This window comes from Pleurodeles waltl, chromosome 7 (genome assembly GCF_031143425.1).
Source record: "Pleurodeles waltl isolate 20211129_DDA chromosome 7, aPleWal1.hap1.20221129, whole genome shotgun sequence".
NCBI lineage: Eukaryota > Metazoa > Chordata > Amphibia > Caudata > Salamandridae > Pleurodeles > Pleurodeles waltl.
The window spans coordinates 1379992022-1380016659 of record NC_090446.1 but is presented as its reverse complement, the minus strand read 5'-3'; the positions used below and the strand labels follow the sequence as shown (position 1 = coordinate 1380016659).

At 45.3% G+C, this 24638-nt stretch overlaps 1 protein-coding gene across 4 annotated transcripts in view; it reads right to left on the bottom strand.

The window, feature by feature from the left end:
- LOC138246356 (transient receptor potential cation channel subfamily M member 4-like) overlaps window positions 1-24638 on the bottom strand; it is a 250945-nt gene that overhangs the window by 37426 nt on the left and 188881 nt on the right. For all 4 annotated transcript variants that reach the window (XM_069200879.1, XM_069200878.1, XM_069200877.1 and 1 more), the window contains exons 16-19: window positions 15522-15611; window positions 12299-12736; window positions 10821-10953; window positions 2180-2354 (exon numbers count right to left, since the gene is read on the bottom strand). In XM_069200879.1, the coding sequence (XP_069056980.1) occupies window positions 2180-2354; window positions 10821-10953; window positions 12299-12736; window positions 15522-15611 (836 nt within the window). The remainder of the gene's footprint in view (window positions 1-2179; window positions 2355-10820; window positions 10954-12298; window positions 12737-15521; window positions 15612-24638) is intronic.

Below are 24638 nucleotides of genomic sequence, written 5' to 3'. Positions count from 1 at the left end.
CTGACTGACTCTGCTAAAGCACACCCACCGAGGCTGCATAGTAGGTCCCCATCAAACCTTGGAAAACCTGTAAATCCTCATAAGCACCACATAGAGCAGACATAATACTGGTCTCCGAGCCTTCCCTTTTCACAACCTGAAATACAGCATTGAACCCAGCAATCAACCATCAATTCCAGTAGCCCAGAGCATCCACAATCGAAAACAATACCACACAAAGCAGTGAACACTGGCCAGACACACCAAAGATTTTCTTGCATACCTCCCACAATCAACACAGCACTAACAGACCCAACAGAACACATGCAATAGACTATACTAACCCTCTATACAAACACACACAGCGACCCAGCAGCAAGTCTAAACAACCGGCTAAGCGAGGCTGCTCAACAGCACAACCCAAATAATATTTGACATAAGCATCACAAAACAAACCATATAGACAATAACATGAAATCTTCCTTCAGCATTAATCTTAAGGTCTTGTACCAGAAAACTAAAAACCACCTGTAAACCTAACATAATATACTAGACAAAACACCTGCACCCTCTCAGATACACCAATCCATACAACTACCCTGGCCCACTCGTCCAACTGCACAACCTCTGCTCATCACAATCACCTCCCTTCCATTCTCATACTTCTCCATCTCCTTGCCACATTTAATACCGTTGATCACTCTACTCTGCTGCAGCTGATCTGGGTATTGTAGACTTGGTATTAAACTGGTTTTCATCCTATCTCTCCCACCATTTGTCTCAGTCCATTGGTGCTCACACAGATCACTAACTGCCTCCCTGCCATCCGATCACTTAAATTGGGTTCATCCAAAATTGGAACTCTATTTTCCTGCAGTGTTGTAAGCGGGGTGTTCTTTTATCATGACCACTTTACCCCAAAATCACCACTCATACATATTCAGGCCGAAATCTTTGAACACTTTAGTCCCACCATGACTTTAAAAACATTCATTCCTGACATTGGCTTTAATGGTGGCCCAACAGCGGCTCCATTCACCACACATCTTGCCCAAGCACCCAAGTCAGCTGATGTAAGCCATAGTAGCAGAAGATCTGTGCAGAGATCTCTCTCCAAGAGGTGCTGATGTTTAGAAACAATGTGAAAAGGGGAAATAATCCTAATTCACCCTTTGAACCCTAGGGTTAAGCGCAAGCCCACAGCTGCTTAAAGAGCCTCCTGGGATATGTAAATCCTTCAGCTACTCATGACATTTTATACAACATTGGTCTCTGGGACTTTAAATGTCGCTATTAACATTTCACGCATGGACTAAGCAATCCCAACATGAAAAGAGTTGCTTGCTAAAAGCCAGGACTGGCTCCTGGTTTCCCATGTGACAGGAAGCCAGTTTGCATCTGTGCTAGGCATTTTCTCCTGCAGATGTGGTGCTCTGCATCTGCCTGGCACTTCAAAACTTATTTTTCCATTTTGCTGTCTCGGTTACCTTTTTTGTTCCATTTTGAAATGAGCAGAGCACATATTGTTCAAGCTAAACAAGCATTAAGTAAGCTATCAGTTTTGTTTAGTGAACAGTTCTTATATGCTTGCATACAGGAAGGAAAAAAGCAAGAGGGGGAAAATGTTAAAAAGGCAGGCAAACAGAGGGGGAAGATGTCCTTTTTAAAAGCTATTCTAACTTTCCAAGGGTGATGATGTTGTGCTTTGCATGCTACAGATAGGAGTGTGATAACTCTCTCAGCTCATGTTCTGTCTGAAACGCTCGATGTGCAATCTGCAAGACACTTGTGAGGTAGATCAGTGGGTTAAGATACCCAATGTAGACATCTGAGTTTTTATCTTCAGGCCACAATTTCAGTGACCTGAGGGTCAATGCACGTGTTAAAGAAATATGCATGCAACCCACAGATCACAGGTTCTGAGGCACTAGACGCCCTCCTCTATGTGCACTGCTTGTTTGAGTTCTTTTTCAGTAGAGCACTACTTAAACTTCAAAAGAAACAAATCTAAATGTTTCCCTGAAATGCATCATTGTTGCAGTAAAGATTGTCCCACACTCTGCTGAGTCTAAGGTCTACCCTAGCCCCACACCTCACCCACATCTAATGCCACAGCAAATGTTCTTGGCACTAAGGAGCGGTGCTTGATCCTGGGATAACATAATCTGACTCCTCCTAGAGAGCTGCTTCCCAAACTCACCATCTATCTCATTCTGAGGAATTTGGCCAAATATTTGCAGGTAGGGCCGGTAGAACACCCGGCGGAAGATCCAGGAGATGCGCATGTCGTTGGGGTGAAGAAGCCCTTCGGTGGCCACTCCGTAGGCAATGAGCCAGACACCCAGGAAGAAGAGGAAGAAGAAGACGTCCTTCATCTGAAGAAAGAAAGGACTGAGTGAAGACTTAAACCCTCAGAGCAATATGAGCAGCATCAATGGACGGTGACAGTATTTCGAGGCTTGCGAGTGCACTCACAACTCACAAGAAAGTCTGAATAAAGCATTATCCCACACTCAGACATGACGAAAAGACACCTGATGGAGGAGACTCTTACTCACACTCACACTAAATCCAATGAAGTGCATATATGAAGAAAGCGAGGGGCATTTAACGGTTCACTCAATCACACGCAGAAGCTTCAAAGGAGAAAGCGCTGGGGAAGACTTACAAGCCAACAGCAGAAAAGGCCCCACTACTCGCATGCAAGGAATGAAGAGGGTGGAGGGAGGCTATTATGCAAAGCGGTGTACAGAAGCAAGAGCGTGAGGAAGGTGGGGAGCTCTCAAACACAAAGGAGAGCAGAAGGAGGGAATGAGGTGACAGGATTTAAATCTCTCAGTTACTCTCATGATCAGCGGTGAGTATAGGAACGCTTACATTCATGGTTAGTCTTATGGTAAAATACAAGGAAGAAAAAGATTTAAAGGAACATTGACTCACATCCAAAAGGAAGAAGTAGGGCATATTCAGAGAAGAGAATCTGAGAAAGAAAAAAACAAGGCGCTAAAGAGGCTATCACTCACATTTCTGACAAAGGAAAAGAAAGAACTAGGTGCGAGGGCTGCTAACAACCTGCTCCTGCACTTGTGCAGACAGACGACTGCCCAGGGAAAGTTAAGGGTGCCTGATGCCCTGCACTTACACCCCAAGTCCCTAGAAGAGCACATCATAAGGGCAAGACACCAGCAATAAGCAATTGCAAGCAGAGAGGGCTTGCCTGTTACAACAAGGCCAAAGTGCTATAGGCTTTGCCAATGTATTTTCCCCTCATGCAAAGTAAATTTAAAAACGAAATAAAACTCAAAGATGGCTGCCGGAGCATAAGCACACATGAGTATACATGAGCTGTCACTATGGAATGGTTTTTGCTTTAGTTTAGGTTACAAAATATTTTAAGATGGCCACCAGTTTGTGCACGCGCACGCACACACGCATGTAGTCATCATGGAATGTTTTTACCATAAAAAACTTTCAAGACGGCACACATGCACGCACATTTGTGCACTGGAGGCCATTGGGTGATTTAGTGGAGGATGTCATCCCACCTAAAAGAAGCAAGCAGGCCAGAAGCATTGTGCAGCTGCTGAGATTTGGCAAAAATATATTTCAAAGAATTAAAACAAAAAATAAAAATTGACGAGGGGCGCAATGGTTGAGCATATAAGCGAGTGGCCCGGTAAGAGTACAGCTGCCTGGTATCATAAAAGTACAGTTAAAAGGTAATGAACAGTTTAGTGGGTAAAAAGGGTGAGAAAGCAGCAGACACGCAGACATGAAGAGGGTGATATGCATCAGGAAAAGAGAAGAAAAGGAGAGAGTACGAAAGGGCAATAACGTCACACAAGCCATCCTATCAAAACGATGGTAAAGAAAATATGCTCCAGGGTTTGGACAAAACCAAGAATGGGGATGAACATGTGAAATTAGGAACATGGGTAAAACTCTATAAGAAATACCTAAAAAGTTTGTTTTTCACTTAATTGTCTAAACCAAATTTAATTTCCCAAACCTTGAAGCCATTTCCTTGTGAGTTAATTACCAACACGTCAAAGCCGTGAATGGTGTTCCTAGGCTTCTTTGATCTTACTGGTTGGTTAGAGTTTTGTAACAAGAAAAAAGAGTTACTCACAAATATGTGACAGAACAATTAGGTCCTAAACAACTATAGCCTAAATCACTACTGCTAAACAACTAAAAAGTCTCTACAACAAATCACTGAACAACTACTGTCTAAACAACAATTGTGCCTGAATAACAGTTGACTGAACAACTAATATATATATATATATATATATATATATATATATATATATATATATATACACACAGGGAGTGCAGAATTATTAGGCAAGTTGTATTTTTGAGGATTCATTTTATTATTGAACAACAACCATGTTCTCAATGAACCCAAAAAACTCATTAATATCAAAGCTGAATATTTTTGGAAGTAGTTTTTAGTTTGTTTTTAGTTTTAGCTATGTTAGGGGGATATCTGTGTGTGCAGGTGACTATCACTGTGCATAATTATTAGGCAACTTAACAAAAAAAAATATATACCCATTTCAATTATTTATTATTACCAGTGAAACCAATATAACATCTCAACATTCACAAATATACATTTCTGACATTCAAAAACAAAACAAAAACAAATCAGTGACCAATATAGCCACCTTTCTTTGCAAGGACACTCAAAAGCCTGCCATCCATGGATTCTGTCAGTGTTTTGATCTGTTCACCATCAACATTGCGTGCAGCAGCAACCACAGCCTCCCAGACACTGTTCAGAGAGGTGTACTGTTTTCCCTCCTTGTAAATCTCACATTTGATGATGGACCACAGGTTCTCAATGGGGTTCAGATCAGGTGAACAAGGAGGCCATGTCATTAGATTTCCTTCTTTTATACCCTTTCTTGCCAGCCACGCTGTGGAGTACTTGGACGCGTGTGATGGAGCATTGTCCTGCATGAAAATCATGTTTTTCTTGAAGGATGCAGACTTCTTCCTGTACCACTGCTTGAAGAAGGTGTCTTCCAGGAACTGGCAGTAGGACTGGGAGTTGAGCTTGACTCCATCCTCAACCCGAAAAGGCCCCACAAGCTCATCTTTGATGATACCAGCCCAAACCAGTACTCCACCTCCACCTTGCTGGCGTCTGAGTCGGACTGGAGCTCTCTGCCCTTTACCAATCCAGCCACGGGCCCATCCATCTGGCCCATCAAGACTCACTCTCATTTCATCAGTCCATAAAACCTTAGAAAAATCAGTCTTGAGATATTTATTGGCCCAGTCTTGACGTTTCAGCTTCTGTGTCTTGTTCAGTGGTGGTCGTCTTTCAGCCTTTCTTACCTTGGCCATGTCTCTGAGTATTGCACACCTTGTGCTTTTGGGCACTCCAGTGATGTTGCAGCTCTGAAATATGGCCAAACTGGTGGCAAGTGGCATCGTGGCAGCTGCACGCTTGACTTTTCTCAGTTCATGGGCAGTAATTTTGCGCCTTGGTTTTTCCACACGCTTCTTGCGACCCTGTTGACTATTTTGAATGAAACGCTTGATTGTTCGATGATCACGCTTCAGAAGCTTTGCAATTTTAAGAGTGCTGCATCCCTCTGCAAGATATCTCACTATTTTTGACTTTTCTGAGCCTGTCAAGTCCTTCTTTTGACCCATTTTGCCAAAGGAAAGGAAGTTGCCTTATAATTATGCACACCTGATATAGGGTGTTGATGTCATTAGACCACACCCCTTCTCATTACAGAGATGCACATCACCTAATATGCTTAATTGGTAGTAGGCTTTCGAGCCTATACAGCTTGGAGTAAGACAACATGCATAAAGAGGATGATGTGGTCAAAATACTCATTTGCCTAATAATTCTGCACTCCCTGTATATATATATATATATATATATATATATATTCTAAACAACTAATAAACCATAAAAAACAAAAAGAAAACCTTACCTTAAAATTAGTTGTTCAGGCAATTGTTATTCAGGCACAATTGTTTAGACAGTAGTTGTTCAGTACTTAGTTGTAGAGACTTTTTAGTTGTTTAGCAGTAGTGGTTCAGGAAAGTGGTGGTTTAGACCTAGTTGTTCAGGATGTTTCCCGTTACTCACCCTCAGACACATCAGAGGTGAACCTTGAACAATGAGACGGCGTGAAAGCACTGGCAGTGTGCTTAAGTCACCTTTCAAACACACTGAACATGAAGATAATCTTTGTGATGTCGAAGAAGATCATGAAGATGCCCCTGAACAAGCAAGCCTTAAGGTCATTACATCCACTGATGAGACAACCTCCAACCGGAAAGCACTTTCCCTTCCCTCAATAGGCTCTACTGATTACAACATATTTTAGGCGTGTTGCAGAGCCTGGCATGTCGTGCAGGCCGCCTTCTCAAACGTTCAAACTTCAAGAGGAAAGTCCTCAGGTGGCTCTGTGAGAACAAGTCTGGTGTAATTACAGGACACAGGAAGGTTCCCCACTTGTGAATGCTCACCACAATCTATACTTCCAATGTCCCCATGCCTCCTCAACCAGGTGGCACCACAGTCCTGTGACGTGGACATATTAGAACATATTAGCAAGTTTTTACATTGTTCAAACAGTAAAGGATTAAGGCTAAGTGGAGGCTGCAATACAGTTGATGTTTTTGTAACACTGACTGCTTTGTGACTGTACCTTAATATTGTGATGGGACTGTTGTACTAATCAGCTACAGCACAAACATAGCAAAAAAAGGCAATAGTCATTTTATGACTTTCTATGGACGGCTGAGAATGGGATACTGAGGTCTTAAGAGGAAAATCTATGTATTTGCGCTCACTTTATTTTTTAGGTTTGACGTGTGTTGGACTGGGCCCTTTCTGCAGTCTTCCCAAAACCTTTTGCCTTTACCCTCCTGTTTTGTGAACACGTTTTTGTTGGCTTTTAGAACGCTGAGCACGTTACCACTTCTAACAAGTGCTCTCTCTTTTAAACACGGTAGAATTGGCTTACACTCAAGTGGCATATTTAATTTACTTGTACACCACCAGTAAAGAGGTACTACATGTACCCAGGGCATGTAAATTGAACGCTACTAGTGGACCTGCAGTACTTATTTTCTCCCTTACTTAAGTGGCCCTTTAAACATGTCTCAGGCCTGCCATTGCAGCCTGCGTGAGCAATTTTAAGCTGCTATTTCACCCTGGAAAAATAAACTTTTGCCAGGCCTAAACCTTCTTTTTTAATGCATACAAGTCATCCCTAAGCTAGGCCCTGGAAAGCCCAGATGGAAGGCTGCAGTGTATTTAAAAAGTAAGCTTGTACTTTTACGTTTCACATGTCCTGATACTGAAAAACTCTTAAATTCATTTTTCACTACTGCAAGGCCTACCTCTCTCAAACAATAACACTGGAGTTACTATGTTACATTTAATAAGTGATAATTTCCAAATTGGGAGCAGGTACCCTGTTCAAGTTTGGTGTCTTTGGAATTGTAATGAAAAATCCTCTCTCACGGTGAAGACATATTTTCAATTACAATTTTGAAAATGCCACTTTTAGAAAGTTGGCATTTTCCTACCTTAGCCATTTAGAGCTTGTCGCCTGTCTTTGCGTCACATGACTTGGTATAGCTGTCGGGCTTTGTGTATTCCTCTTAGACAGCCACACACAATAGAGACCTAGCTGTGCATGGATGGGCCATCAATGGCAGAATGGGAGGGCGGAGCTGAGCACTTGAATGAGCTGTGCCCTGCCACCACACCAAGGTATGCATGCCCCCTCTACTTAGTATGGAGTCAGAGCTGGGGAGGCAGGATACTTGTGCACGTCAAAGAGAAGCCTCTTAAAGCTTCTCCCATCTCAGAGGAAGTACCTGGTATAAATATTGGATCTCAGACACCAACTCTTCAGTACACCATCAGTACACTGCCAGGAAGAAGGACTGCTGCACTGCTGAAAGGACTGCAACTTTGTTGGACTGCTGCCCTGCTGGATGTTGCCTCGTTGGACTGCTGCCTGGCTGGATTGCTGCCCTCCTGCTTGAATCAGAGGGATTTGGACCTGCAGCTGAACCCCGGACTTCCAGAATGACTCTAAGGGCTAGACTACTGGCCTCCTGTTACAAGCCATATGGAGTTAACAGGTTCAGAGCCTCAAGGACATAGTGGACGATGAACCACCTGCACCAGGATCCAGTTCCAGCTGGCCCCTGACCCCCAAGTTGGGCTCCTAAGGTCCAGGACCCTTGGTGTAGCCCCAGAGAGGCTGAATTGAACTGAAGGTTTTGGGCTCTTCAGAAATGAAAACAGGCCTGTTGGCGCCGAAATCTTGTCAACCCACACAGCCTACCAATGAGACGTTTCGTGAGCCTGACCCTTCGCTCAACAGCATCAACTGCTCACAGGGATCTCCACTGTTAAGCACTTGCTCGCCTGCTCGCGATGACAATAGGATGTTCGCGCTACAGCAACAACCGTCCACAACACCAGGCCTGCTCTTTGTGCTACATTGACGACTGTCGGCGACACTTCTTTGCTCCTTGTGGCCCACTCCACCACGAACAGGACTCTGCACTGGACTGAGAAGGTAATTTTTTAGTGGGACTAACTTGGTCCTTGTATCCAACCCTCTCCATCACGATTGCTTGAACTTCTGTCTTTTCTCACATGACCAGATAGCCACAAGTTGCACTTTGGGCTTTTTGGCACTATTTTCACTTACATTTTTAAAATTGCATATCTCTGGTTTTACAGATTGGATTTTTGATGTTTTGGACTTGATTTATTAATTAAATTTTGCTCTATTTTTCTAAACCGGTGTGGGCTTTTTCTTGTGTTGTGATTTACCTTTATTATTTCTCAAGTGTTGCATAAATACTTCACACATTACCTGTAAGTTAAACCTGACTACTCTATGCCAAGCTACCAGAGGTATGAGCACAGGTTAATTTGGTGTTTGTTTGTGCCTCATCCTCACAAGGATTGTGTTGCTGCTTGACTAGGGTTTCACTCTCTTGAACCAGTAAGCCAATTTCTCACCTTGTGTAATGGTGCTTATGCCTTTTCTGTTGAACATATTGTGTTCTGTTCACACACTAAGGGACTTTAGCTCAGTCACCTTCAGCTAATGGCTTGAGACATTGCCGGTCTTGTTGGATGCATCATTCCACCTCTTTTACAACAGAAAAAAGACACTCAGCCATCACACATTTAGGGCCAGATGTACCAAAGGATTTTACCCATTCTGCGTCTATGGGAAAAAGCTTTCGTACATATGGCCCTTAGGGCCATATGTACAAACACATTTTCCCATAGACACAGAATGGGTAAAACCCTTTGCTACATCTGGACCTTAGTTCTTATCGTAGCTATGCGTTGTGCAAAGCAATCCTTATTTAACCGTTTTTCACAAAAGCATGATTTTTTGTTACTGCTTTTGTCATTGTCAGAGTGAAAACGTCAAACCTGTTAATTTTGTCAATCGTTGTTCACAAAGCATCGACTATCCTTTAAAGTGACAGGGGCTGCTTCCGCCAATAAAAGCTGGCATTCAGTCAATGACATCAGCCTGGTGTTCCATGGACCACGGTCCACTCTCACTAATAAGAGCACATGATGAAAGTGGTCTGTGGGGAATCAGAATGAAATCAATGGTTTGCACCCAAAATAACAGTGCAAACCACGTATACATTCCTCTGTGTTTCGGTAGGAGCAGGTGGGACCCTATAATGCCCCTCCTCCTATCGAATCATAATAAGCAGTAATGGAAGTTATGCACATTGGAAAGCAATTTGTGACTCACAATTTGTCCTTTGTACATTGTGAATTGTCTTTTTGAAGTTGCCAGGCATTCAATTTTGTGAATCACAAGATTTCCAACCAGACAAAGGCTTAGTACATCGGGTCATTGAGCCCTTCTGGCGGTTTAGAGGTGGTAAGCCCCCAGGAAGGCGACGGAGGAGTTTGCTGATGGGGGACCTCAGGATGCAGAGGTGGCTTACAATGAGTGAAAAGAATTAGTCTGTAAGCCAACCAGCAAAGCTTCAAAACATTGTCTCTTGACTACGGAAATCTTTGTACAACGTGGCCTCCATGTCTTTTCATTGAGAACAACCCATGGTTGTTGTAATTCATCTAAGTGTTTTCATAGTTTTTCTTTGTGCACGAGGTGTCTTGAGCTGTCCACGTTTCTTTAATTTGTGGACGATTTCCTCTCATATCCTCACTTTCCTCTCACTCATCCCCTCAGCCATTTCAAATTCATTTACCCTGGTTTCTACACTTATGGGTCATTCTGTTACTTGTTTTCCTAGATCGGTGTTCCCTCAGATCCCAATCATATAGCACTACTTCACCTTTCTAATGGAAACACTTCCTTTATTTGAATCAAAATCAATTTTTAAAAAATCGAAGTTTTTAAAACAATGGGTTTTCTCTTGGAAATTACTACAAACATAAATCTTCCAACTCTATAATAACCAAGGAGGGTTTTGTGGAGTCTAAGGCATGAGTCACGGCCAAGATAGGCATGCTCTGAACTGCTGATGTCGAAAAGGAAGGAAAAAAAATAATGAAAAAATGATCAAGTAAGGCCAGATTCAAATGGTCTGCAAAACATAAAGAACTGCTTAACAGTGAGTGCAGTGCGCGTCATCGTGTGGCCGCTGAGTGGCCATTTCCCCAAAAGAAATGTTGGAAAATGTGTCCAATTTTACAACAATTTCAGAAAAACAGGACTAAAAATGCAAAGAATAGCCCTAGAGTACTATTCAATTTAGACAGATCCATACTCTCACATTCATTTGTGAACCCTCAGGTACACAATAATTTAGTAACCTTTCACCCTCACCATTTTCTGCACAATGATGATCTTAGGTCCCAGCTGCTTGTTGACGGTAAAGATGTGGATTAATCTTAGCGTGAAGACCATGAAATCCAGGCAGAGGATAGTTCGGCCATCTTCATAGGATGATTCGAACATTCTACAGATGGAAAGTAAAAGAGATCTGGTTACCTACATCTGAAAACCTGCAGAAAAATCTTACATGGGACAGGAGTAGATCTGGGTGGAGTTTGCAGAGTTCAACTACACGGAACTCAGCAAAGTGACCAAAAAACTCAGCTCCGCTATTCGGAGTTCCACAAGCAGCGGAGTGCATTAGGTCATGGCGGAGTGCTGATTTTTAGTGCCATGTGTTTGTTCCACGCTGAAAAATCAGTGCAAACGGCACCCCACACAGCGCAAGAGAGTGCTTATTTTCTGCCACTTGAGTAGATTTTCTACTCAAGTGACACCTTTCTCGATGCGAACAAAAGGTTTCTCAACACCAGCAGTAGCCGCCATCCGTGACTGCTTGCATTGAGAAATCTCGCTGGAAGATGGTCTGAGTAAGGATTTCCTCCCGAATGAGGAATGTGTAAAATTGAGGGTTTTTCAGAACTCCATGTTCTAAGCGGAGCACAGAGAGGGAAGAAGTCCGCAAACTCCGTGAGTGGAGTTTACCGTCTCCCCTAGACAGGAGGCGGCAAAGAAAGCTAAGGGATTTGAGGGAAAGAATGAGGGAAGTGATGCAGGATGGGAGCATGATGAAAGCAATAGCTGGAAGGAGAGGGGATTGCAAAGGAAATAATATATGGTTAGAGGGACCAGCACATGGCGCTATAGAGGAAAAGTACAGGAGGCGAGAGCAGGAGAAAGGGAGGCAGACAAAGGACAGAGGAAGAGTGTAGTAGAGAGGGTAAGAAAGAGGAAAGGAAAGGAAGGAAGATAACAAGGGTAGTGAGGGACCAGGTGATGGACAACTAATAAACTGAAGGGACAAGCAAGGAAGAGAAGACTATGTATGGAGGGAAGGAGTTAACTAAAGCAATGATAGTGCAGTCAACAAAGAGCTGATAAAGGAACTAATGAGAGAAGAGACTGAATTTCTGCTCCATTAGCACCCATTTGTGAATCTGTACCATCTGTGTGTCAGGGGAATGAGGCTAGAGGGAAGGTAAAGAAGACGTGATATATCCTTTTCTTCTTCGCCAACAATGTTTCACAGCACCAAAGCTCAGATTTACAAAACAAAAAAATATATATGCAAATGCACAATACCTGGAAGGGCTCCTCATTTATTAAAATATATACCTTGATGGAGAGCTGGTTCTCTGTTAAGCACAGCTGCCTGGTGGGCAAGAGACTCCATGAGAGTCCATGCTACCTTTCTACGATTTCCCTACGCCAGCTCCATCAATGACTTCCCGAGTCAGGCTATTCTTACACAGATGCCCAACAACCGCCCTATCGTCTGTCGCCTGCGCTTAAGTACTCCATGGCCTCACCTGCACACAACCCCCAAAATGAAGAGCAGCAGTGCAGTGATATCAAAATGGTTCCAGGAGTCCTGCAGGTAGTTCTTGACTTTCTGTGCCACCGGAGCAGTGCCAACGAAGAAGCTCTGGCGAATCTCCTCGCACACCATGGTGAAGACCCAGAAGTACAAGATGATTTCTGAATTGGACGGACCCTTAGGCGGCGCCGGCTGGAAGTCCAACAGCAGCACATAGGCAAAGAGCAACAGGAAGGTGAAATACATAATCACATTGCCCAAAAATGCTGTGACTGGGGCACTCCAGAACTGCTTCCAGCGACGCAGCCAGCGGGGGCGTGCCCTCTCCCTTGACTTGGACACTTCTCTTGGACGGGCAGGGCTTGGCTTGCCACCATCCACGACGTCCACGGTCTGTTCTTTTTCCTCTCCATTTTCCAGTGCGTCAATTCTGCAGAAAAGAAATAGAAAAGTTACTTCCTTGGACCCATAAATAATCATTGGTATGAATTCATAGGTTTATATCCTTTGAGCTCTCAGTGGGTGAGGAGGATCGCGTAACCCTTCTTGTTATACCTATATGTAAAATCCTTCTTCATGACACATAGGCCTCCTCCCACCAGTGCTTAATTTGTGCTTGTTGTTTCCGGTGCTGAGCACCAGCACTTATTTTTGAGGGCCGGGGCTTATTCTTCTGTCTCAAGCATTTGATGCGAGAAAAAGACACATATGGGAAAGACGGAAGAAGGGAAAAACGAAAAAGCGTCACAAAGGGAGAAAGCAGAAAGGTGCGAGAGTGAGCTGAAGGGGCAGGGAGTGGCTTTATATGGATTAAAGAGGCCCGAGATGGCTTCAGGATTACGCCGCCTCAGTATTCCGTGTTCCCACATTTAATTGCAGCAGCCGCGTGTTTAAGAGGAGGGCTTTGCGGATCGGCAAGTTTTTATTTACAAAATAAGCACTGCCTCCCACCCATTTAAAAGAAGGTCTGAGTCATTCCTCTACGCAGCTCCGGCTAGGGGAGGAAAATAAGAATGCTATTGCCTTTGAGTTGAGTCACGTGTTTGGGAAGCCCTTCCCCAGTGTCATCAGACTCCTCCTAACTGCTTCTCCACATGGGCCATGTGGTGCCTTTTCCTACCTATGTCTCAAAGAGATCGCATATGGAAATGCGCAAGTTAACATTCCTACCACTTCCGGTATTGCAGATTTTATCATTAGTCCAGCAGGCAAACAGATGTGTGTTAGAGTCACAAGGGTGAGCATCTCAGTGTGAATGAGGGATGCAAACATCTGCACCACACACCTTGGCCCGAAACTCCATATTTTGCAATGGGGAGTGACGTGTGTGCGCAGAGCTTTTTGCGTACATGCAAAACATTTATGAGTTTCATGTATTTTTTAATGTCATCAGAAGACATTTTTTGTAAGGAATATTGCAAGTCATAGGTGTTCATTGCATTTATGTTGATATTTCAGGCTCTGCATTGAAGCTTTGCTAACAAGATGACGCAGAAGTCCTCAGTGTTGAAAAATATTTGTATGCCTAGTTGCAGACCAACATCATTTTTCTTCAACAATAGAATTAATCTTTGAAAAAATAATTTCTAAAAATGACCTTTACTTAACGTTCGAGAAACTCCTATACAGTCATGCAAGCCTAGGCTGAGCCCGGAACATGACCACAAGTGGGCCAGCTTGCTGAGTTAAGGTACTGAGACACTAGGTCCAAAAATCCCAGGTCACAGAATTATGGATTTTGAGCGGTATCTTTGCACCCAACTATGCTTATTATGAATTAGTTCCAGGAGCATTGGCCCTGTTTTTTTTCCATGGAATTCCCAATTCTTTGGAGATTGAAAATGCGGCGAACCGGGAGGGGCAGAGGGAGAGGAGGTGGCTTATGGCTGGGGAGTATGTGGGCAGGCATTAAGAGCGCCAGGCACCATAGCAGGGGGGATTGAGCGAGAGGGGGGGGGGGGGAAACCAGGTCAGGACAGCATGTGCAGCCCATTCCCCTTGCCGAATCAATTTTACCAAAAAGATTTATACAACCAATAAAATCAGATCTGGTATTTCCACCCGGGAAAATCTGACTTTTGGAACTCCTGCCATCTAGAATTAAGCACAATCGTATCCCATTCTGGGATACTACTCTGCACAACTCATAATCGGCCAGAACTATCACTTTGTTTAAGATGGAAAAAATTCGTGCATGATTGGCCTTGCTGAGTGTGTTCACCAGAAGCGATTCTGCAACAGGCAACATAACAATTACCACATTCCGTTGACATAAGGTTTGTCAACAGTAGTTCTAGTGTTGAATTTTACCACACATTTGCAGCATTCCAGGAGTACAAATTTTCAGCTAGGCAACTCCTTTCTAACTACATTACAAAATGCCAAACAATAAAACTTATCTGGTGATTGGATAACCACGTACAGCTTTCCCTCTGTCTGCACAGCAGTTCAACAAAGAATCACACTCCATATACAGAGATAATTGCAGAAAAATGAATCCCACTGGCCCTCCTTGCAGTACATAGACTCCCTACTCTCCTCAACTACCCCATCGTGTTTCTTTCCTTAAGAAATTGAAGTCAGATTTCCTGTCTTCTTAAAAACCAAAGGGACAGGCTGCCTGCCACGCCATGTGAATAAGGGCGTGAGAATAAACACCATCAGTTGTGCTTGGATGCTCACCATTTTGTGCAGAATTATTAACTATATCAGAACAAGTGTTGACAAAGCAAGTACGCCTGGCTTTGGCTGTGGTCTCATTGATTTTGTTAATGCTTGTTTTGTTATGGTTGCTGTGTAACATTATCTTTGAAGAGCTTTCCTATATAAAAATTGTTAGGGCTTCGGAAAACACACTTTGACACAGTAGATTCTGGTACTAAAGAGAATTACTTTGATTGCGGATGTGCTCTTCATGAAAGAATGAAATGCTGTCACTCACAGTGGAATTACCTAGTGGCTGAAGTGGTCCATGCTGTATTGGGACATGAATGACACCAGACCCAAAAATGTAAACTTTTGTTGCCAAGGCTGAGCAAACCTATAAGAAAATGCTTCAAACTGTTTGGGTAACACCACCTCAGTCCCTTTGGCCCTTTTCTCAAACTTAGCCTCCATCGCTTACTATTCCAGATGTTCCAGACCTCCGCCCACTCTCATCTCTACCCATCTGTCTGCTGTGTCCACTGGTGGTGGTGATGGTGGTGGGCTCTCACCTATCCAGCATCGGGATCTTCACATCCATATCCAAACTATCCATTTCTAGACGTTGAGCGGTTTCAACCCTCCCTTCTTCTTCCAGCGGCCTGGGAAAGGTAAAACAGGAGCCACGAAAAGTCACAATCATACTAAGACATCCACAAAAAATTGTTATCGAGCCCATGAGTGTAAAGAGATCAAACATGCCTATAAAATGCAAATACACACACTTCGATGTTGCGTGTGACCATGGACATCAATTCACCAAAATTCCAGCGTAGCAGAAGTGACATCACACACTATTTTATCTTTACTTTCTCTCAAACACATGCTTACACATGAACACACACATTCACTCATGCACACACTTTTTTTTACATAAGCACATGTACACCTGCAAGCAGGTACACAACATACATTAAAAAGTGTTTTTTTACTTACCTCAGCTACCATGTAGGGTCATATACTCACAGTCCAGTTAAATGTTCACTATTATCGTAATAAAAAACTAATTGAAAGCAAGGAAGTGGATCCCCAAGTGAGGTCCGTAAGGACGAGCTGCCCCTGTGTTCCTGGCACTGATTTTGTCACCTTTGAGGCCGGAGGTCGCAAAGGCAGCGCCAAGGATTGCAAGGGGCAAGCGGGGGGTCTCAGCTGCGACCCCTGGTGACCCCTAAATGACGTCCATGCGCGTGACAAGGCTGCAGTGTTGTGATTCTAGAGGAAAAAAACTTGAAGTAAACTTGCTATGATGAAACGGTCTCCCACATCCTGGTAACGCTACGTTTTCCCAATGAATGACATTCCCAAAATGTTCAATCCCTCATTGTGAATGCTCTTCCTGTGGAAAATGTCCCTGTAGTCATTTTTTTCTGGATCGCATAGATTCCTCATTTCTATTCTGCATCTCATGCTACCCTCATTAACCCCCCTCTTCATCTAATATTCTCTTTCTTTCTCTCAATTTTGTATTTATACATTTTTATATAGCACTGGCATCTCCTGAAGGCGTCTAAGGACTTTCCATAAGTAGCATGTTACATTAGTATAAGAGCATCATGGGAAGTTAGAGTGATCTGGTAGGAAAGTTCCAACATCTTGGAGTGGTGGGATTCTATGTTATGTGGAAGAGTGCTGGAAGAGGTCGAGAGGGAAAGCAGGAGATCATCTTCGAGAGCAAGCCTTAGCAAGATATTCAAAGTGCAAGGCAGAAATAGTCCAGGAAAAAAAAAACGATCAAGAAGAGGACAGGAGAAGATCGCCTAATTAAAATACTCTGGCCCAGGAAGGACTTTCAGTTTAGTCGTGAATGTAGGCAGTGAGTGAGTCCTATGTTTGATTCTAGTCTGAATGCGTCTCTTAGAGAGAGCATTCTTGGGAACTCGAAATGCGCAGAAGTTTTGACACTGTGCTTTCTTGAAGTGGTGAAGTGATCCAACAGGGTTCTCTCCACTATCTGACGATACCCTGTGCCACCTCAAGGTGCCATTGCCATTTGCGATCCGTCAGACGTAAGTGGCTCAGTTCTACTGCCTTGGTGTAAAAAGATCCTGCCAGGTGGTTCACAATCAGAGAGATGCCCTGATATTCTAGCCAATTCCAGAGGTACAGTACATCTTAGCAGAAGGCCCAGGACCCGATGCAGTTGCTGTATCACCTAGAAGTGGGGTTGTCCCTGAGAACCTGCATCAGCCTTCTCTTGATGGATGACAGGAAGACCTACAATAAAAAGGCAAATGACCCACAACTCAAACAGGTTGATGTAAAGATAGGTTTCCGCCAGAGATCAGAGCCCTCTATTGTTTATCTCTCCAAATGACCATCCCAACTCAGCAGTGATGCATTTGTCACCACCATAAGCTCGGGGTGGGGAAGGAAGAGAGGTCTGTCACTGGCCAGCTTGCGGTTTAGCAGCCAACACTGCAGATCGAAACCTGAAAGCTGGATGATATCTGAGAGGCTTCCTTGTAGCTATGCCCACTGAGACTTCAGATCCCACTGTAGTGCCCACTTATGCCACCTGGCAAAGTGATTAAGCACAATAAATGAAGGGAACAGGCCGAGAAGCCTTTAAGTTGCTCTCACTCAGATCCAGGTTTGATGCTGAAACATCAGAATAATGGCCCAAATGTCCTGTACGTGTTGTGGTGGAGGAAAGGCCCTGTACTGCACTGTGTCCAAGATAGCTCTTATAAAAGGAAGTCTCTACAAAGGAATCAGGAGCAACTTTTCTCACACTGATTGAGAACCCCAGTGATGTCATCTAGTTCGTAATCATCTGGAGTGGGGACTGGCAAGGCCACCTCTAATAGCCAGTCATCGAGGTTGGGGAAAACTCGCATCCCTAAAGTATGAAGATGCGCGGTGACCACAATCACTTTTATGGACACACGAGGGGTGCTGGTAAGGCCGAAGTGGAGCACAGCAAACTGAAAATGCTCTGAGACAACCTTGAACTGCAGGTACCATCTGTGGAGCTGCAGGATGGGCACACAAAACTATGTGTCCTGGAGGCCTAAGGCAACTGTTTAATTGGAAGGATCCAGGGCAGACAGAACCCAGTGTGAGCATGTTGAATCTGTCCTTCCGTTTGAAGGCATATAGAGAACAAAGATCTAAAATAGGACAAATACCTCAGTCCTTCTTTGGCAAGAGAAAATAGCAGTAGTAACACCCCATCCCTGCTTCTGATGCCGCACCTTCTTGGCAGCTCCTTTGGCCAGTAGAGCTTGCATCTCTTGTAGCAAGATGAATAGGTGCTCCTCTGAAAGCTATTCTGATGTGGAAGGAGTTTGTGGTGGGCTGGAAAGAACTGGGAGGGCAAAACCCTGCCAGACAATCTGGGGGGCCTGTGGGTTGGAGAATGTCGGATGGGTGTGTGCTGCTAAGGGCAAACAAAAGCGGCTTAGGGGCTGATGCAGCGGGGAAGGGGGGCTGAGAAGGATATTGTTCCTGGTGACCTGTGCAATGTCTGCTAGATCTCAGTCCTGATTACAAAAGGACTGGGATGTTGGTCTAGCCTGCAGTTGTCTGTATGTCAATCCTCCAGATTAGCCTCAGAAGGCTTAAGAGACTGATGAGGAAACTGGCAGGTGAGTAACGGTCCAGGGAATACGCTATGGCACTGCTTTTCTTAAAGCATTTGAGGGCAGAATCAGCTTTCTCGCCAAATAGGAAGGACCCATCAAAAGGCATGAACAAGAGGGATGACTGCACACCTCCAAAAAGGCCTATGGATCCTTTCCGGGCATGATGATGGCGCACCACACTAGTTGTGCTTACTTGCCCCAATCAGTAGTATCCAGACCAGCACAAATCACATATTTGGCTGCACCCTGGCCATCTTGAACACTCCGACGAAAGAGGCCATGATCTCTGGGACTGCAGACAAGACTTCGTTGGCCATGTCCCAGAGGGCATGTGTATAATGGCCTTGGAGGCAGACTGCCTTGACTGATGTCAAGTCTAGGTTGGCTGAAGAGAACATCTGTTTCCAGAATGCCTCAATCAGTTTCGACTCCATGTCTGGGGGGTCATGGGGAATGCATTAGAATTCACTTTGCTGGTGGAAGCTTGGACAACGAAACTCTCAGGAGTAGGGCACTCTGTAACAAAATCTGGGCGACGGACTCTAGTCTATGGCATCTCACCACCTGTCTGTTTCCAGTTTGCAAAAGCAAGGCTTAGCTCAAGTGCCCATAAGGATGTCAGCCAGTAATTCATTAAATGGAAGAAAGGGCTCAGGTGAGGTTCACCCAGGTTGGTAAACCTCAGTAAGGAGATGGCAGGCAGAGTTTAGGACAGCTCTGACAGGAGACTTACGATCCGTCTATACCTGCCACCCTCTGCGATCCCTCGTCCTCTCGGAGAAAGTGGCGCTGGGCCAGGTCAGTGGAGTGGCGCCATCAGATTTGACGCACTTGAGGAGAGTGATCTTGTCGGCTGCACCTTAGGACAGTCCGGCCTTCTGCTGCAATGAGAGGGCCATGTGGGCTCTGGGATCGGAGCTTGCATCCCACGAGTCGGCGGTGATGATAGTGCTGGTCTGGCCACTGAGGGGCTGCTGCAGCAACCTGACACTGCCTGTTGTTCCTGCGGCCCTCCGCGCCGATGGGGAGGAATCATCACCACCTGTGCTGCAGCGCGGACCGATCCCTGATGTTGCGGTGAGTGCCGTGGGGTGACCGGGGGAGCGCAGGGGACCTCTGGCCTGTTGGGAGGGCTCCTCCTCCTCATTCATCCTCCCCCAGGCCCTGCATGAGTAAGAGGGCTCACCCTGCTGAGGATGGCATCAGCCTGTGGAGTAGGCCTAAAACAGACCAAGGAGGGGAGGGTGACATTGGACCCGCATTGCGCTGCAGAAGGATTGTGAGGAACCACTGAATCCCACATTGGGCTGCTTGTGTCCCCCCCTCCTCTTCGTTAGAAGCGGCGTGGACAGTGAGACCTGGGGGTGAGGCTGTCCGGGAGGACTCTCCTATATGCCTGACTGGCACACTGCAAACACATTGGCCCTCAGAGTTTTGACAGCCACCTGAAACCTTCTGAATAACTTCTTGCAGGCTCCACACTAGGAGTTTGGACACCAAAGGATCCCTGGACTGTTCATGCCGCCCCATAGTTTTGGTCAGGCGGGTCCTTAAGGCCTTCCCTTGCCCCAATCAGTGAATCTCTCCAGATCGAGCATACCACTTGGCACATGTTTCACAGGCCGTCATGGGGCGCAGGGGGGAGAGGGCTCACAACCATCCAGCAATCAAAATGAATGTCGGGACCAGGAATCCGAGCCACACAAACCGGCCCCCATGCATGCGAAGCTGGACCAGATATTGAAAGCTATTGCGGCTACTAGGTAAGACTTACGGTCTCGAATGGACGCCATGGCAACAGAGCTGAGCCTACTCAGAGAGGACCAGCACAAATTGACAGACCGCGTCACACATACCGAAAACTAACTCTCTGAACTACGACCTTTGGTCATGGAACTGGTGGGTCAAGTGTGCACCCTCACTACCAAAGTGCGAGAACTAGAAGCAAGAGCAGAAGGCTCAGAAGGCCGATCTCGCCATAATAACCTGCACATAATAGGTTTTCCTGAAGGTACGGAGGGCACCGAGCCAGTGAACTTCTTTGAGACCTGGCTAAAACTGACAGCACCACCTGGTGAACTGCTGCAACATTTCCTTGTGTTGTCCCCGCAAAGAGACTAGTGTCCGGGGTTCCTCCCAGGCCAATAGTAGTGTGGATTATGAACTACATGGACAAGGAGGCCTTGTTGAGGGCAGAAGGCACTGCTGACCCTCTTTGCTACGAAAATGCCTTTGTCTTTATTTTCCCTGGGCTACATCTTGTCCGTGCAGCGGACCAGAGCCTCCTGCCTAGAAGTGAAGTGCCACCTGAGACAGGTGGGACTACGGTACTCTCTACTATTCCTGGCTAAACTCAAGATTATGATTGTCACAAGTCCTGTTTATTCACTGAGCCCGCAAATGCATGGGATTGAGAAGAACAATGTCGATATGACTCACCCACCCCAACTTCTCCACCGAGCCAACCTCCTCCATGACAGTGGCACTGACGTGAGGACCGGGCGGCTAGAAAACCAGGGAATACACTTCTGACTTGCACTCCGACACCGGCATAGGCGAAAGAGGAACAAATGCAGGCCCTGAAAGCTGCCACTTCCTCAAGGGTGGAACAACGTTCTCCTAAATCCCTGGCACAGGGAGAAGGTCCTTCAGAGGATAAATCCACCCACTCCACCGATAGTAGATTGTCCATGATGTTACCTACTATGATGCCAAAGACAGCGGACGACTGGTTGCGAACGGGTCCTTATAATGCAGGTACAGATTAAAAATATTCCTGGGTGGGCGAGAAGATGTGCGCAGGAGCTCAGGCACTGACAAGGACTACGAACAGCTGCAATCAAATGACACTAGTGTAGCAGTAAGTCTCCTGTCCGATACACACCTGCCTACAGAAGTGTACTGTTCCATACGAACAATGGTCAATACCGGGTTGGCAACCCCCTCGCCTGACTCCTGGGCGAATCCAGGGCCTAAGGCCCTAACCCTAGGAGCACCCATCGAATGGGATTGTTTATTTGCTGTTTAGGTAGTATCCCCACCATTTGGAAGGGAGTTGTGGGTTCTGAGTTTGCGGTTTGCAGGGCTATGTGGGACTGTGATGATTTTGATATGCAACTTGAATATGCTGTGTAGGACTATGGGGGATTGTTTTTGCAACTTATGCCCCCTTGCGTTGCTAGGCCTGCTATATGACCACTGACATGGCAAGACTTTGAGCATTGACATGGAATGATGTAGTATGGGCACAGCAGGCAAGTGGCATGCGATTCAAAAGTACATAAGACTGAGGGGTACGCAAATTGCGCTAGTGCAAGAGACTTATATTACAGATGGAGAAGAGTCCCGGCTGCAGAAGCGCAGGCAATGTTATTGCACAACATACTCGGGGTTCGCCAGAGGGACGATGGTCTGGACCCGACCGGGGGTCCCGTTCTCATGTCTAACAACCGTAACAGACCCAGAGGGGGCTATGTTAGCTGAAGGCCAACTGGATGGTAGACATATACTGTTAGGAAGCATATATGCTTCTAACACAACACAGCAAATCTTCCTGTCCTGTCTGTCTGACATCCTTACCAGACGGGTTCACATACCAAGGATTATAGAGGGGAGGTTTTAACAGTGTATTGGACATTCATCTGGACAATTTGCACCCTCCTTTGCTGGCCTGTCCATTGGTGATGGCTGCTACTCAGTTGACACAGTGGCTCATACAGTGGTCCCTACTGGACTATTGGCACTCATTACACCCTAGTGCCAGGGAATATTCTTACTATTCTCCCCCCCCCAATGACCTGCATGTGCGCCTAGACCGTATAGTCTGTGACCAGGCTATGAGGCTCTTGGCGTATTTAGGTAGAACCTTGTCTGACCACAACCCCCTGATCCTACACTTAGAATGGAGAGCACCTAGACCGCCACATCCTACTTGGCATTCGCAGCCAAAGTTGGAAGACCCAGTTTTCGAGAGACTACTAGTGAGGCGATCACACAGTACTTTGAGGAGAACTGAGGCATGGCCTCGTCCAAACTCTTGGACTGGGAGGCAATAAAGGTAGTGATCCTAGGCCACTGTATCCGCATGGTAGTGGGTGCCCAGGCAGAATTGCAACTGGACTTAATTACGACCAAGGAGTTACTGAGAAATTTGGAGACTGAAGCCAGCTGCGAGCACCACAAAAAGGGGACAACTACTGAGGCGATGGAGCAACATGAGCGCTTGATTGAACAATTGTACTGTTTAGACTTTCGTGCACAGCAAGCAAGAATGCACGGAGAAGGGGACAAATCCGGTCGTCTACTAGCATGGCTTCTGCGCAGGACCCAACCACGTACAACAATCACCAAGATAAATGCCACACCAACACATGTAGCCATAAACTCCAGGATTAGATGGGTTTCCCACTGAATTTTATAAGGCTTATGAACACTTACTAGCTCCTAAGTTACTAGAACTCAATCAGTCTTCCTTGATGGAGCTCCGTTTCCTGCCCTCCTTAAAGGAATCACTACTAATATCCCTCCCCGAACCAGATAGGGCTCCATTAGAAGTGTCCTACTATCGTCTACTCGAATCAGATTATAAAATTCCGAGCAAACTGATTGCAGGCTGATTACACAAACACATACCGAAACTGGTCTATCTGGATCAAACCGGCTTTGTACCCGGCGATCAACCTCTCTTCACATCCGACGCCTCTACAGGGTTATGGAAACTGCTCCTGTTCAGTGGCCTTATGCAGCGTGTGTGGTGCTGTTTCTGGAGAAAGCATTTGACCTTTGTGGACTGGGATCACCTGTTTTCAGTCTTCAGCAAGTTTGGCATCTCGGGTCGGTTATACAGATTAAATCCAATTACTGTATTCCGAGTCCACCGCCAGGGTGAAATAGGTCAATGCATCCAATGCATCTGACTGCCCTCTAGGTTAGCAGGGGGACGTGGCAAGGTTGTCCACTGTCCCCCTTGCTCTTTGCCCTGGCGATGGAGCCACTAGAACAGTGACTATGCCAGATACGGAGGCCAGTGGGGCATACCTTTGCAAGGGAAAATCCACACTGTTTCCTTATACACAGATGATGTGCTAATATACGTCACAGACATCCGTGAAGGGTTAGCGGACATCCAGAGAGTGTCCTACAAGACTTCCACGCTGCATCGGGCCTGGGAGTAAACTGGGCCAATTCCTGCCCCCTGCCCAATTCATTGTTCATACATTTGGAGACGTCTCTTGGGACAGATGTCAAGCAAAATGGTAACTCGCTCAACAGATTGTCCACTCTTGGAACCCAATGAATTTCTATGCTATTTATTATACAGTGACAAGGAAAGATGAACCATCCTTAGCCAAGTGTCCATCTAAATAGGGGGTATTAAAGAGCCAACAACATGAATCTCTCCTTTTTGAGGACTTGTGTATAGATTTTAGAACAAAAGCACAATTTGTCTTAAGCTTACTGAGTTTTTGCCAAAGCACCTTAAGGAGTGCTGTGTTTTTCTCTTGTTGGATGTTTGCTGCATTCCTGTTGATTATGTCAGTTTTGGATAATGATAATGTTCATCTCCCAGGTATCCATGGTGGCTGCATGAACTCAGATACATTCCCTTCTTCTGGGGCGCAGAATGCTGAGAGGGTCAGGAAGCAGTCATTGACTTTTACAGGGCTGAAGAGTGGTATTGAGGGAGGGCTGCTGCTGATAGAGGCAGCACCTATCCCTATTTCTAGAAGAGGTCTGGAATATCTTTCAAAGCCCATTGAAAATGATACCTCTTTTGAGTGTATCAATAGAAAGGCACAGGTTATGGGTTCATTCTTTGTAGACATACTCACTTCAGAATATCTGATTTAGTTTAGGGGTGTGCAAAATCGGAGTTATTTTCCAAATACAAATCTGCAATTTTGCACTTATTTTAAATGCATCCTCGTGTCAATTTTTGGTAGGAGGAAGCATTTTAACAAATCACCGCAGACAACAGCTTCTTGCATTCCGTTGATCCCATGCACTGGCTTTGAATATTTCCTGCTATGGTGCCATTTGCATTAG